The 15,068-nt window shown below is 55.8% G+C and overlaps 3 protein-coding genes across 3 annotated transcripts; 1 reads left to right on the forward strand and 2 right to left on the reverse strand.

Moving 5' to 3' along the window:
- The first annotated feature begins 713 nt into the window (after positions 1-713).
- SFN (stratifin) lies at positions 714-1,454 on the forward strand. The gene has a single exon (XM_042834641.1). The coding sequence runs from the start codon at positions 714-716 to the stop codon at positions 1,452-1,454; it is 741 nt and encodes a 246-aa protein (XP_042690575.1).
- Positions 1,455-5,232: 3,778 nt separating this feature from the next.
- On the reverse strand, positions 5,233-10,084 carry GPN2 (GPN-loop GTPase 2). Its single transcript, XM_042834621.1, has 6 exons — positions 10,036-10,084; positions 9,264-9,699; positions 7,524-7,680; positions 7,176-7,336; positions 6,293-6,423; positions 5,233-5,810 (listed from the first exon to the last, which is right to left on the reverse strand). The coding sequence occupies exons 2-6, from the start codon at positions 9,678-9,680 to the stop codon at positions 5,738-5,740; spliced, it is 939 nt and encodes a 312-aa protein (XP_042690555.1). The 5' UTR covers positions 9,681-9,699; positions 10,036-10,084; the 3' UTR covers positions 5,233-5,737.
- Positions 10,085-10,447: 363 nt separating this feature from the next.
- GPATCH3 (G-patch domain containing 3) lies at positions 10,448-15,061 on the reverse strand. The gene is made up of 7 exons (XM_042834602.1): positions 14,971-15,061; positions 14,286-14,725; positions 12,805-12,979; positions 12,381-12,440; positions 11,998-12,119; positions 11,731-11,858; positions 10,448-11,190 (listed from the first exon to the last, which is right to left on the reverse strand). The coding sequence occupies exons 1-7, from the start codon at positions 15,059-15,061 to the stop codon at positions 10,971-10,973; spliced, it is 1,236 nt and encodes a 411-aa protein (XP_042690536.1). The 3' UTR covers positions 10,448-10,970.
- Positions 15,062-15,068: the final 7 nt, after the last annotated feature.

Consider the following 15,068-nt stretch of genomic DNA (forward strand, 5'->3'; position numbering starts at 1 on the left):
CGGTCCCCCAGTCATCTGGGGTCTCCATTGATTCCAGGTCTCCCATTTATTTGGGGTCCCCCATTGATCCAGGTTCCCCCATTGATTCAGGATCCCCCATTGACCTGGGGTCTCCATTGATTCCTGATCTCCCATTTATTTGGGGTCCCCCATTGATTCAGAGTCTCCCATTGATCTGGGGACCCCATTGATTCCATGTCACCCATTTATTTGGGGTCTCCCATTGATCCAGGGACCTTCATTGGTTCAGGGTTCCCAACTGATCCGAGCTCCCCCATTGGTTCAGTCTCCCACTAATGCAGGATCTCCCGTTGACCCAGAGTTCTCCACGGATCCAGAGTCCCCCTGGGGTGTCCCCTTGACACAGGGGGGGCTCTCCGAGGACCCCAGGACTTCCCTGAGCTCATCCTCTCCCTCCCGGCACCCTGAGCAAAGGCAGGGTGGCTGCCACCCGCTCACCCCTTCCCCAGCACCCCTCTGCCTCGGGGCGCGATGACTCACGGCAATTTGGCTTTTAAGGGCGGGCTCAGCGGGGAGGAAGCAGAGGAGGAGGAGGCCGCTCCTTCAGCCTCGCTGACTCCTCCCGCTCTCGCTCGGGGCTCCGACGCTCAGCCAAAAGCGAATCGAGGCGGCGAAGCTCAGCAGAGGCTCCGACGGCTCCCAGCCCCGCTCCTCGCCCCGACGTCTCGTCCCGCGCCCGTCCGCCTTCAGCCATGGCAAGAAACCACCAAGTGCAGAAAGCCAAGCTGGCCGAGCAGGCCGAGCGCTACGAGGACATGGCGGACTTCATGAAGGCGGTGGTGGAGCACGGCGACGAGCTCTCCAACGAGGAGCGCAACCTCCTCTCCGTCGCCTACAAGAACGTGGTGGGCTGCCAGCGCTCGGCCTGGAGGGTCATCTCCAGCATCGAGCACAAAACCGAGGAGGGCGACGACAAAGCGCAGCTGGTGAACGAATACAGGGAGAAGGTGGAAGAGGAGCTGAAGGGCGTCTGCAACGTGGTGCTGGGCTTGCTGGAGAAGCACCTCATCAAGAAGGCAGGCGACGCCGAGAGCAAAGTGTTCTACCTGAAGATGAAGGGAGACTATTTCCGATACCTGGCCGAGGTGGCCGCCGGCAACGACCGCAAGGAGACGATCGACAGCGCCCAGAAGGCGTACCAAGAGGCCATGGACATCAGCAAAAAGGAGATGCAGCCCACGAACCCCATCCGCCTGGGGTTGGCCCTCAACTTCTCCGTCTTCCACTACGAGATCGCCAACGCCCCCGAGCAGGCCATCTCGCTGGCCAAGACCACCTTCGACGAGGCCATGGGGGACCTGCACACGCTCAGCGAAGACTCCTACAAGGACAGCACCCTCATCATGCAGCTGCTCAGGGACAACCTGACGCTATGGACAGCCGAGTGCGCGGGCGAAGACGGCGGCGAGGCTGGCGAAGAGCCCAAGAACTGAACGGCCCCCACACGGCTGGGGTCCGTCCCCCACCTCCTTCCTCCTCCTCTCCCTCCCAGACTCCCCCTCCTCCCCTTCCCAAAACCCCTCGGTGTCTTTTCCTTTTTTTTTTTTTTTTTTTTTGAAGGGGTGGGTAAGGAATTTCGCCCCCCCTCCCACCTTTACCCCCCCTCCAGTTCCGGGAGTGGGGTCCATATGTTTGCCCTTTGGCAGGGCCTCCCCTTTCCCTCTCCCCCCCATGTTCTTGTCATGCTCCCCCCACCCCTTTAGCATTTTGGTTGGGAGATACCCCAGCGTGGCTTAGGGGGGCCCTAACCCACCGTCTTGGGGGGCTGAAGCCACGCCACTGGTCCCTTGGGGGCAGTGGGAGGAGGTGATGGGACGGGATGGGGAAAAAGGGGAGGGGGGTCCGACGTGCCCCCCACCCAGTTGGAGGATCGTGAATTGCCGAAGCCTCTGTGCGGCTCCAATAAACCATCTCGTGCACGCCTGCCTCTGTGGTCGCCTCATCTCTCCTCCCGTGCACATGCCCAGGCAGCTCCTGAAGCTCCCAGCGCCGGTCCCATTGCATGCCACGCCGTGCTGGGGGAGCACTCAGGGCCCCCAAAGCACAGGTCCGGCTGCCTGCAGCCCCTCCCAGCCCTGCCGTGGGTTGTGGGAGTACTCAGCGAGCCCAGACCTCAGGGATGGGTCCCAGAAAGGGCTTTCCAAGTGAGCATTCCAGGTGGGTTTTTCCATAGGGAGAGGGTGCCCCACGTCTCCAACCCTGCAGTTGTGTGTCCCCGTTCCCACGGTGCCCCCATCCCTGCGCTGCTCCCATTCCTGTACTGTCCTCACCTCCATGATGTTCCCATAGTGTCCCCACCCCCATGGTATTTCCATCCCCACGGTATTTCCATTCCCCAGACCCCGGGTGTCTCCACCCCTATGATATTTCCATCCCCATGGTGCTCCCGTTCCCATTGAGTTTCCACCCCCAAGATGCCCCTATTCCATAGTGTCCCCGTCCTCATAGTGTCCCTATCCTCATGGTGTTCCCACCCTCATGGTCTTCCCATCCCTACGGTGTCCCTATGGTGTTCCCATCCCCACAATGTCCCCATCCCTACAATATTCCTGTCCCCATGTTTTCCCTATGATGTCCCCCACCTTCATGATGTCTCCATCCCCATGGTGTCCCCACCCAATCCACACAACCCACAGTATCCCAGACCCCATTACTGGGGCTCCGTGCAGACAGGGGGACATTTCAGGATGTTTCAACCCCTACAGCACTGACGTGGAGCTGTCCCAGGGGAGGTGACAGCATCCCACCAAGGTGAGGACATCCCCGTGGAGGTGCAGATGTGCCGGCGCAGGAGAAAGCTCAGCACTTCTGGCCCTGGCGCTCAGCCACAGCGAAGGGCGCAGCTCTCAAAGCGCGAGTTTCAACACGAACAGTTAATTACACTGAAATCCAGTCCCGGCAGCCTGGGCCGTGAGCTCATCAGATGGAGAGCAGCAGGGCTGGGCCGTGGTGGGCAGGACCCGGCTTTGATGGGAAATGGGGTGGCGGGAGGAAGCGGCGTGACTCAGGGTGTGCCGGTTCAGTGGGGTCTTTGCTTGGGGACATCGGGGACATTGCGCCGAGCTGCGCTTGGGCACGGTCAAATGTTGGGTTTGGGGAAACTGAGGCACGACCCTGGGGTGGGGAGGATGGGGCCGTGGGAATGCTCTGGCCGTGGGAGGATGCGCGGAGCAGAACCTGCTCACCCAGCCCCGCATCCCGTGGCAGAGCCTGCTCAGTGCCTGCGAGGCAATGCTGGGAGCCCCCAACCCAGAGCTGAGGTGAGGACGTGGGGTTGAGGATGGGGATGGGGTTGGGGTCCATTGGTGCCATCGGTTCCCTTTGAATGGAAAATGAGGGGCTTCCGTGGTTGGCCTCTGTCCTGCCTAGAATGCACCCACCCCTCCGTGGAGCTGCTTTCAGGCTCATTGGGCAGCGCAGGGCCGGCAGACGTGCAGGATGACCCGCAGGCACCCACTGGCCGTGACCCCAGGGGTTGGGGACACGGGGAGGGGACGGCGGGCAGTGAGAGATGATAACCATGCTCCAGATTGCAGTGTGATTGGGGCCGTGCTGCTCCCCAGCCTCCCAGACAGCCCGGAGGCTTTTTGGGGCTGGGAGGGATCCCTGATACCCACAAGGCTCCCCATCCTTATCTTCCCAAAGCAGGAACAGAGCAGGGCTGTGCATGTGGATTTTAAGGGTTTTTGAGCAGCAGCAGCACAACGGGACTCAGGTGCCCATGTCCAGGGAGTGTCCCCAACTCAGAGCCACCCTAGGGCTGGGGATGGGTGGTGGGCACTGGGAGCAGGTCCCAGCACAGCCCCACACCTGGTGGCTACTGGCCATGGCTTTATGGCTACTGGAATAGATCTCTGCTGCCTCACTGGCACTGCTTGTACAACCTAAGCAGGACAGACGGGCAGCAGGACACACAGCCAGGCTTGTTCTTTGTCCCCAGGCTGGGTGACAGAGGCTGAGCCCCATCCCAGGGGCTGCTGGCCACAGCAGGGCAGCTTTTGGGGTGCCCATGGTGAGTGCTGCCCTGATGGGGAGTTCACTGAACCCAAAATCAGTGGGAGGCAGCCAGGCTGGTGGTGGGCTTTGCAGTGATTGGGAGTAGATGTTTGGGATGGCTGCAGTGCCTGGAAGGACCCTTCCGTCCCACTTGCTCTGTTTGTGTGTCTGTCCACACATAGAGAATAGCACAAGGCTGAGGCAGTGAGGGATGGTGCCCATCCCAGCCTGGGGGGCTCTGAAACCAGTTGGTGTTGGTCCCAGCCCCACACTCCTGGGCTGCTGTTGGGATCAGCTCACTCCAAGCCCACTGCTTCGAAGTAAGCCAGTCCTGGGCACTGGAACCCATCCCTGGGGGGGAGCTGTGCTGTGGGGCAGGGGGATGGAGGTGCACAGAGCTGTGAGCAAAGCCTCGACCATTCCACATCTCCCACCTCCAAGCATTCCCCATCCCCAACCACTCCGTTCCCCATCCCCAACCATTCCCAAACCCCGACCCCACAGAACACAGAGCTGGGGGTGGGGGCAGGAGGGACCACACGGGCTGGGAGCCAGGACCCCAGGGCCAGGCCCACACCGTGGTGACGAATCCTGGCCCCGTGCCCAATGCTTGCTCAACAGGAGCGACGGGAGCCAGGCTGTCACCTCCTCAGCCCCCGGGATCTGTCCCCTCCCGGCGTGGGGACGTGCAGGAGAAGGACCCGGTCTGTGGGACACGGCAGCGCTCCCCTCGGGGCTCAGAGCTCTTTGATTTTCCATCTTCCCCACCGCAGGGCTGGGGCTGCAGGTGCTGCAGGGGTAAAATCAGCAGAAGGCGAGCGGCTACGAAAGCTTTGGCAGCTCGTGGGTAACTCTGGTTTGATCCAACAGCACCTTTTTAAGCCACCAAATCTCTCAGAGCCATGAAAAATCGGCCATAAATCAGCTTATTTTTATGAGCACATCATCCATCCCTTTTGCATCAGATGCGGGGCTCAGAGATCGGGCTGGAAACCCACACCAGCAAGGCACGAGGATGGAGTTTCAGCTCCCACTCTGGTCAGGTTGGCTCCCAGCCCCAATTCCAGTTGGAGAAGGATCTGCACAGTTCCCAGGTAGAGGAACACAACTGTTCCTCTGCAAACAGCCCTGCTGTGACGTTCCCACCAGAGGGTTTTTAGCCCCAGGCTTTGTAGCACTCGGTTTTATTTATTCAGGTTTAGCAAACTCCCAAGATGAAAGCGAGACAAAGTGTTTTATTAAGAAAGAGTCCATCATTATTTAAAAAAAAGAAAAACAACCCTCTCTCTGTCCTCCTTGAGACAGACTGGAGGCTTCCTAGCCGAGTACGAGGGCCACGTACACCTCCTAGGAAGTAAACCAAGAACTCACGTCTCAAGTCTCACTAGAGAAGAAACAAGCCAACTTTTCTTTCCCCACATCTACCTTGGGCTCACTGGGGAAAAGGAGACGTGGCAAAGCTCAGTCTCCCTCGCTTCTCTTCTCTCACAACCCCCACCCAGCTCTTTCTCACCCCAAGAAGACCCAACTTGCTTTGTCCTCAGCCAGAGCCCATCCATTCCACTGCTGCAAATTCCCACAGTGAGGGAGTGCAGCAGGCAGACCTCTGCCTGGAGAGACTTTCACTTGCTCTGAGTCACACAGCACAGAGTCCCTTAAACTCTCAGCAGCAAAAGGAGAGCTGTCGAAGCAGAGCGCGGCTGCGGCGGAGCTGGGTGTGTTACATATCCATCACTTCTTCTTCCACCGTCTTGTCCTGAGATTGCACATACTTCTCCTGCACTGCAAGGGTGCTGATAACGCACTAATTAAGGAAAACAAGGCGGCAGGGCAGGGCTCAAACACTCCCTTCTACAAGGAGCTCTAACGTTCTCAGCGAGGAGCCAACCCCTACGTGTGCCTGAAGGCTGGCAGGGAGGCAGCAGTGCTGGCAGCAGCACGCAGCACCTGAGTTATTTCTGGCTCTGGCTGATCCCAGATCCGACAAGTACAGGAGAATCAATTGTATGGTTTGGACAGAGCGTAAAGAAACAGTTCAGGCGAGTGTGAATGAGAGGAGAGTTGTCAAAAGATTCCTCCCACATGTACAGCGTCAATTAGCAAGGCATGCAGTAGCTGTGGTATGGACAACTGCCTGCTGAGCTCTGGGCTGAGCATCTGCATCACAGCACAGCATCAGGCCATGGCAGGAACCACCTGCAAGCTGCCAGCCCCACCTCCAGCCCCTCTTGCCCAGGAGAAATTAAAGCAAGGGAGGATCAGTGGAGAAGGATACGAAGTAAAGTGGAAATCTGCTCCCACTGCTGCAGACATCAGAGCTTCCAGGCTTCTGTGCTCCTGGTCCCCAAAGGAACAGCCGTTGGCTTTGTCCACTGCCTGCATCACCTGCCGCATGCTGTCCTTATCCTGAAAGGGAGAGAGGTGACACGCAGGGAACACAACCCTCCCCAGGGGCAAGAGCTCATGCTGGCCTTTACCACCCATTTTCTCTGAGGCTGTGGGCCACCTGAACTACACTCCAAGCCTCCATGGCACTGCCTGCCTCCTCCCTGAGCCCAGAGGGCAACAGGACAAGGAGGAGCTCCCCCCTGGGGTCTGAATACACGATGGGCTGACACCCTCCGCCCTCTCGCTCCCTTTCATCACTGCTCATCTCAGCCCATCTCCCTTTGTTGACACTTCTGCAAACTGCAAAATTAACATTTTGAGTCCTCGCTCACAGATGCGTTCCTCCCATCTCCAAATTACTTTGCTCTCCCTGATTTGAAAGTGTTTTAGGTAATGGCTCGGAATTGCAATGCGGGCGCTGAACGAAGGAGTCTCAATTCCCCACCCCAGGACAGGAGGCCCACATAGCTCCAAGCCCATCAGCTTTTCCTTCTCCTTCGGCTGCCACAGAACATGTGCAGGTCTGGGTGCATTTCACTGCCCTCCTCCATCCTTGAGTCTCTGCACTGTAAAGCCTTTCAGCCCCCACTGTCCCCATTTGTTACAGCAACTTCCGGGGGCGGAGGGAAAAGCAGTAGAGGCAATATGGAATTTGGGGGCAGCCTTTGCAGAAGATGTATTTCCCCCACTTTCTGCACGTCCACGTGCCACCCAGCTGCTCCCAAACGTCCTGTCTGGCTCTCTCTGCCCCTCTCCTCCCACTGCATCACCTGGACGTTGAGCGGAACGAAGGACACCAGGCTGTAGTCCTCAATCACCTCCACCAGCTTCGCATTGAGGCGGCGGTAGTTTCTGAAGAAGGGGTCAGAAGCTAAATGGTCAACCAGGTAAGAGAGGTCCAAGACCTCCGTGTAATAATCCAGGTTGAAAGCTGTGGGGAAACACCGAGAGGCTCTGAAAACCTGTTGTAGATGTGGCTGATTTCCTGCTACCGAGAACCCAGCGAGATTTACACCATTTTCCCAACCAGCTCCCAGCAAAGCAGCCCTGTGCCATGGCAGCTGATCTGCATCTGACACCACCTGACTCCACGTCTCCCTCTCTGAAAGGCACCATACCCAGCTTGCCATACTGCTCAATCAGGTCCATCTTGGAGAGGACGTTCACGTGGGGCAGCTCCACATGCAGCATGGTAGAGAGCGAGGTGCAGAGCACGGAGATGAACTTGCCAGGGTCTGTGCAGTAGTGAGAATCCACCAGATGTACTGCAGCCAGCTGGGGAGCAAAGGCACACAGGTGAAAATCCTTCTGCTTAATCCTGGGAGACTCTGAGAAGGACAACCCACCCAGATGTAACTAACCACACAGATTCCTACGTGGGGAAAGCTATCACACGTACATAAAACACCCTCCTATGGATATACATATGGATATACAACCTGTACAATGCATGGATAGGTCCACCATCTCCACCCTCACACCCGTGGGGGCTTCAGAGTGAGGATGCTGTGTGCAGGGAGGGCTGTGGGAAGGCTGCAGCACCGCAGGACGCCCTCACACCCCAACTGCTCCCACGTTTCTGAGGACATCTCTCTTTGCAGCAGCAGTTCCCTGCTCGGCTGCACTCTGCAGGTTTTTGGGGGCAGTTGGGGCTGACCCCCATCCTGAGCTACACAACTGCCTCAACGTTTCCCCCTTCCCCACAGGAAAGTTTGCCAGCTCAACAGCAGCAACTGCAGAACACCACACTGTGCCAGGAGAAGCAAGCGCCCTGTGGTTTGAAATAATAATTAATCACTAAATTAACGAGCTGCTCGATTCCCTGCGTTTCACGCGGCTGTAACAATGTGGTCTGCAATCTCTGCTAAGCTGCTGGCAGTTGCACAATGCCACTCGCAGGCAGAGCTCTGGAGCTGAGGGTGGTTGAGTCACAGCCGTGCTTCTGCAGCACAAAAAAGCACAAAGCCAGAGCAAAGCTCACAGGCAGGCGTAAGCACTGCTGTGCCCATCAAAACAGGAACGTAACCATCTTTTTTTAGTAACTGCAGTTTCGTGTATGTTTATTTGAATAAAGATGAATTCTAATGTGCAGATTCCCAGCGACACTCTCAAGCAAACGAACTTGCCCTTCTTGCTCGCATCACATGTGGTTTGCACATTCATGGTTTGGCCCAAATGCAAAACAAATGCAACGTAGGCAAGTTAGTGTGGTTATGGGACTCTTCTCACCCGCGCTTCCTAATTTGCATCTTCCATTGTGCAAGAAAGCACAGAGCACGTATTACGATGTGCACAGCGATTTGGTTTGGCTGCAGGAGCAGCAGGCAGGGCCTGAGATGACACCTGAATTTCTCACAGTGCAATGCAGAGGATCTGCACTCGCTCTGCACGCACACTGCATTCCCTGCCCTGAAATACAGCACTGACTCAAATAAAACACTGAACAAACCTTCCAGCAGTGAGAATCTGGGAGGAAGGAACCCATGTTTCTGCTCAGCATAGCGGCACCGTGTTAAACGTCCTGAACAAGCTACTCCTGCCTGTCCCACCAAACATAAAATCATAGAATCCTAGAATGGCCTGGGTTGAAAGGGAGCCCAAAGATCATCTAGTTTTAATCCCCTGCTGTGTGCAGGGTCACCAACCAGCAGCCCAGGCTGCCCAGAGCCACATCCAGCCTGGCCTTGAATGCCTGCAGGGATGGGGCATCCACAGCCTCCTGGGGCAACTTGAGAACAAGCAGGATGGTGAAGAAAAGAGTCATTAGCAGCCACATCCACAACCAAAAAGCCCCAACTGCAAGGTGTGCAGCACCTGAGCCCCCTGCACAGCTGCAGTGCCCACAGCACTGAACCCACCCTGAAATTCCACTTGGCCAACTGTGCAAAGACGTTCTTCAGGGCGTCGTGGTGGGTGTAGAGCTCCACCTGGCCCGGGCAGTCAAACAGGTAGTAGTGACCTCTGAAGGCAGCCAGCTTCTCCTGCAGCCAGTCGAAATTGGCCTCCAGGTACTCCATGCAGTAGATGAGCCCCCCGTTGGGCCCCAGCTTCAAGTTCTCCATCACGTCAGACAGGGTGATGAGCTCAGAGATGTCCACAGCACAGGAATAGGGCATCCCCTCGTTGGCTGGGTCCAGGTTCACCACAGCCACCTTGCGCCCAATCCTGCCCATGAACTCCTGCATGCCATGGCAGTAGGTCGTCTTGCCGGAGCCTGGAGGCCCGATCACAACCTGGCCAAAGGCCAGCGGGCTGCCCTTGCTGCTCTCAGACATGGCGGCTCATCTCCTCCTCCTGAGCAAGAAATACAAAGCTCTCATTCATGGCTTTATTTCCATGGATACGAACGCTGCGAGCTGGGCCTTGAGCCCGTGGCTGCGAATCAGGAAGGGTGCTGCAGCAGGGTGAGGACCCAAAGCCAGCATCACAACTGTGCGTCCTTCCCTGCGTCCCTTCTTCCAGCCCCACATCCCATTCCCCTTCTCCCCCCGCGTCCCCACCCACACCCTCTACGCCTACATCCGTCCCCACACCCCACTCCCGGCCCTTCTCTTCTTTCTCCACCTCTCCCAGCCCCCAAACCCCCCCCACGTCTCCCCCACACCCCCACGTGTTCCCCCTCCCGCTCACCGCCACCACCGGTGCCTCAGCTGTGGGTCCGGGTGCCCGCAGGGCCCCGCTTACCGCGTTCCGGCCCCGGAACGGCAACCGCCTGCACGGCGCCCCCTAGCGGTCGGAGGGCGCAGCGGACCGAATGGTGCCTAGGGTTTGCCGGTTCGATTCCCCGCTCCACCCGTTTCCTCCAGGCACAAACCCAGCACCCCCACCTCCGCCTCCAAAAACAGAGAAATGACTCTCTACGTTGTCTCTGCCACACCTAATGAGAAGTGCAGAGTAAGCAGCAGGAAAAGGCTGGAGCCCACTGACTCGGAGGAGACTTAATTCACATGTAACACCACAACGCCAGGTCACATGGATGAAAGCTCTCAGCCCAGGGCTCTCTGCAGCCCAGGCTTTGTCACAGAGAAGCATGGAAGGAAGCAGCTGCTACACCTGACCACAGGGAGACGCCTTCCCGAAGGCTGCCAGGACGTGTCTTTCATCCCAGTGAGTTTCTGCTGGGACTGTGGGATTGTCACGCCCAAGCAAGACAAAGCTGTGAGCCCGCAGCAAACTTTCTGCAGGACAGTTACATTGCCACAGCTGGCCCTGTCTGTACTTGTCCTGCCCTAGGTCTCAAGGAGCTGTGAACTATGCGCTCTGCTTTTTGGGCTGAGCTGGCTGTGGACCTAACACAGCAGCTCTGCTGATCTAGGCAGCAGTATTGGCTTTAAAGCTCTGGCATAAAAATGCAATTCCCACCTCGTTCCCAGTGAACAAATAGGACCATTAATATCTCCCCTCACTTTAATAGCTCTAGGAGGAGTTAAAAAAAATAATCAGGGCATTTTCCGTTACAAGTTATTTCTTCCAAAAATAAATATACTCCAGTATTGAGACCAGCAGGAGCCAGCCTGTGGTCAACAGGAGCAGGAGCAGTAAAAAGGCTCTGTGATTGTCTCTGCTCAGTGTGACTGAGTGCTGGAGCTCTGCAGAGTGCCACGCGATGCCCGGACGAAAGGCATGCCCTGTCTGTACTTCATGGCAGTGGGTGGCTGGCGCCTGAGCAGCTGGTCACCACTGTCCACAGGCTCAGGGTCATCGTAGATGGTTGAGATGAGGACAGGAGTTTCTCTCCGTGGCTTTTTCACCTTGCTGAATGCTGGCAGTTTCTCCCCATGGTACCTAGAGGGAAGCAGGTAGCGTTGGGTTCAGTAGCGCTGGGGCAGTGGGACGCCCCTGTAGATGCAGGCTGTCTCCTCCATGTGTTATAAAGGAGGAACGGGCAGAAACGGTGCAGGTGTTCTGTCGTGGAGCCATCTCACAGACAGGAACAAGCAGCAGCCCTCGCAGTGAGACAAAGCACTGAGCAAAGCCCACAGACAAGTCAGAAGTACGGCACACCAATCTTGCTCGGTCACCTGAGCTTTTCCTACAGAAATACTGCAGCAGGCGACCCTTAATTCCTGAGCACGGATTTCCCTTATGTTTGTGTGCTGCATGAACCTGCAATGGTTGCAGTTCTTTTAGTGTAACAACACAAGCCCTTCCAAGAGTACTGCACTGTCAGGAAGAGCAGAGCAGTCAGCTCAGGAGTGCTGTGGCAGGGCCCTGGGACTCAGCCTTACTGCTCTGGTTCACAGTCCTCACTTTTTAAGCCAGTTAGCTGCAGATGCCAGGCAGAGGCTCCAAACACAGGCTGGCAGGGGAGGACAAGGTACTTACCCCAGACCTCTCCTGCACCTGGGATTCTGACCCTCATTGTCAAGAGCTTCAGCCATTCCAGAGTTGTTGCTCCCCAATCCCAGCCCCTCCGTCCAGCCCTGCTGCTCCAGAACCTTCCTGCCAAAGCCCTGGAAGAGCAGAAAAAAAGTCATAAAGGTGTTGGACAAAGCCCACCCTCATCCTCCCAGAACCTCCCTCCACAACACGCACATATTTTGAACGTCACCAGCACAGCCTTTCCCCATCCACTCTGTATCCAAAGCTCACCTTGGTGTATCTCTCAAAGGTGCCGATTTGCTGCCCTGATGTAGACCCATCCTCCAAACCATCTCGAAGTCTCTGTTCCAGCCACATCTGGACTGAGTCACGAGCATCCTTGTCACCTCCATCTAGGGAAAAAAGAAGCAAGAGTCGGAGTAGAACAGCTCAGGAAAGCTATTTCCTGCTGCGATTTCCCCCAGAGCACCACCCAGCAAGGAAGCAGAACCTGTTCTTTTTGGCAGCTCTCACAGCCAGAAAATGTTCTTTCAAGTACAGTGACGTCTCAGATGCTTTCAAAGGATGACTGAGTTCCCCACGTCAAAAATTCTGCAGGTTCAGAACTTCCCAACCTCCCCTGTTTCCTATGAAGTTTTTCCAAGCTCAAATACCTTTGTCATAGTAGATGCTCATGTCCACATCCCAGTCATCAGCAGTCTGCTCATCAAAGTCTGCCAAGAGAAGAAAAGCACCGGTTTTGGTAATGGCTGTGGATGTCTGACACAGAAGAGCTGCTAGCTAGCAGTCGATCCCCTGTTTTCTCTAACAAAATGGGAAGGAACAGATATTAGGGTATACAAGCCACAGGCTTACAGAGTAGGCTGCTAATAGGACCAGCAGGTCCTGGAGCCATCAGATGGAACTTCTGCAGGTTTTGTCACCAAGGGAAGGCTTAAAAATCGATCACCAGATGCCCACATCTGCAGCTGAGCTGAACGGGTTATACTTGATTTATCTGCTTCTGCCAGGCTGGGCCCCCAGTCCCCAGCTTGTGGCAGTCAGTTTGCAGTGCAGCGACACAAACAGCAACATTACCTCCATTCTCCTCCCGCCAGTACTGAGCATCTGTGTAGAAGACAAGGCCTGAACCTCCTTTCTCCCACTTCAGCTCAATCTCCTCCTCAAACAGCCGCTCCTCCACACGATCCTGCTTGGTCACATCCTCATGCAGAGCCTCGTGTCGCTCCCATTCCTCACAGGTATCATTGTCCTGCAAAGAAACCAGCAAAAGGTGGGGGACAGCAGCAGCACAAAGTCTCCTTTTCACTTCCCTGACCCTCACGGCCTTGACAATAAAACACCTTTGTCAACAGAGCTCGTCTCAGCCTGCTGTTCTCAGGCACTGACACGACCAGTGCTGATGACCTCATCCCCCTGACTAATGCCAGAGTCAGCAGACAGAAGTGGTGAAAAATACCACATCACACCCACTTCACAGCATGCTTTCAGCAGCGTACCTGATCTGTAACGCAAAGATGTCCATTTAAGGAGCAGGTGTGTTGTAGGTAAAGTCAGCACTAGCAACAAATTAATTCCACTCAAGTAGATCCCTAAAGAGATTGTATCGGTTCCAGAAAAGGAGTTTGCTGGCACAGCCACAAATCAGACTGACAGCTTTAGTGCTGTCTGCCCAGCTTTGGGCACAGCCCTTCAAGGGAGACACCAACCAACTAAGGAATGTCCAGAAGAACAGCTGGAGATCCAGGAAACAGAGCCCCTGAGAAACGGCCAGAGGAGCAGACTGGCTTAGACTGGAAAAGACTGAAAGCAGCTGTTGAATAAAGAGCTTTTAAAGGAAGGAACAAAGTGTTCTCTGTGTCCACTGTTGGTAGGAGAATCTAATGGAATAAAACTGCAGCAAAGGTTTGACATACAAGTTAATTCTGGTGCATAATGGCAGGACAGCCAGGAACGGGAATGGCTTGCCTCAGGACTGCACTGCCTCTGTAATAACAAAGGTTTGGGAGAGCAGGCTAGACAGGCGTCTGTCGGGGGGAGCAAGATAATCTCTGGAGAGCCAGACCAGCCCAGTTTTCTAGAAGTCTTTGTCAAGAAAGTCATTTTTCTCCAAATGACTAATTTGTATTGCAGGAACATTCAAGATCAACCATCTGCACGACTCTGCATGTCATTTCCAGAACACTGATGTGCTCCTTAGTTTCCAGCCATCTCATTTACAAGCAACCTCAGAGCCAGACCAACCTGCCACGCAGCAGGCAGAGGTGCCCACCTGCAGCACCAGCCACCACCGGGGCTCCATCCTCTGGACTGAGCTCTTTGTGCTCACACCATGAAGCACTTTCACTTGGACAAGCTGCTCTGGAAGTACTAACATCTGCACCACTACGTGCACCAAAGAGCTCAGAATGTGAACAACCACATTTAACGCCATATTCAGACAAGCAGACTTCCCACTACAATTAAAAGATTAAAAATTAGCTCTAAGAGTTACATCAATTCTTTCAGCTTTGCAGTGCAGTGCCTGACTGCAGGCAGCACTACAAAAATCCACTCACGTCATCCGAGTGCGACTCCTCTTCCTCCTTTTCCTGCCCCACCTCGTCTTCCTCAGCACTGGCTGGATCAGTCACCTCAGATCTTGCCACAGGCCCCTCGTCCTCTGTGATCTCATCCCCCGTAGCAGTGTAAACTCTTTCTTCTTCTATAACCATCTCAGTGTTCTGGTATTCAAAAGGCACGTTGCCATACCTCCGGGATGAGCCTGTCTTTGGGAAATCCAGCTGTAATTTCTTGATGATCCTGGGAGGCAGCCTGCAGGCACGGATCAGCTCCAGAAAGACTTTCAGAGGGGTGCCCACGTTCCCAAAAGGCATAAAGGAAGGGGGGTTGAACTCAGGCAGCCGCTTCAAGTCCGATTCCGTGACGGTTTCACCCTCAGCCTTCATGTCCACTCCACTGGGAAATGTTTCTGTGCCTGGAAGAGGGAAGGAGTGATCTGGGGAGGGAAAACACACCAACACCAGAGAGGGGCAATTCGGGGCCCTCCTGGGAAGGTCTAGGAAACAGCCCCCAAACTGACTCTGCTTACCCCATAATGGATGTAAGGTGTTAAGGAAACTCCACGGGGGGGAGAAGGGGAAAAAAACGAAGAGAGGGAAGAAGGGAAAAAGCGGGGGGGGGAAGGGAGTAGGGACGAACCCACCCTGTGCTCAGCGGGCCCACAGGGGAGCCCAGACGTACCTGTCCCGGGGCTGAGGCGGACCCTGCGGACGTGGCAGCGGCCGGGCAACAAGGTGCCGCCGGGCCCGACCCAACGTCTGCCCGAGTACATGCGGACG

Source organism: Centrocercus urophasianus, unplaced genomic scaffold (genome assembly GCF_019232065.1).
Source record: "Centrocercus urophasianus isolate 14NV4802_14NV808 unplaced genomic scaffold, USGS_Curo_1.0 seq_48, whole genome shotgun sequence".
In the NCBI taxonomy this organism is placed as follows: Eukaryota; Metazoa; Chordata; class Aves; order Galliformes; family Phasianidae; genus Centrocercus; species Centrocercus urophasianus.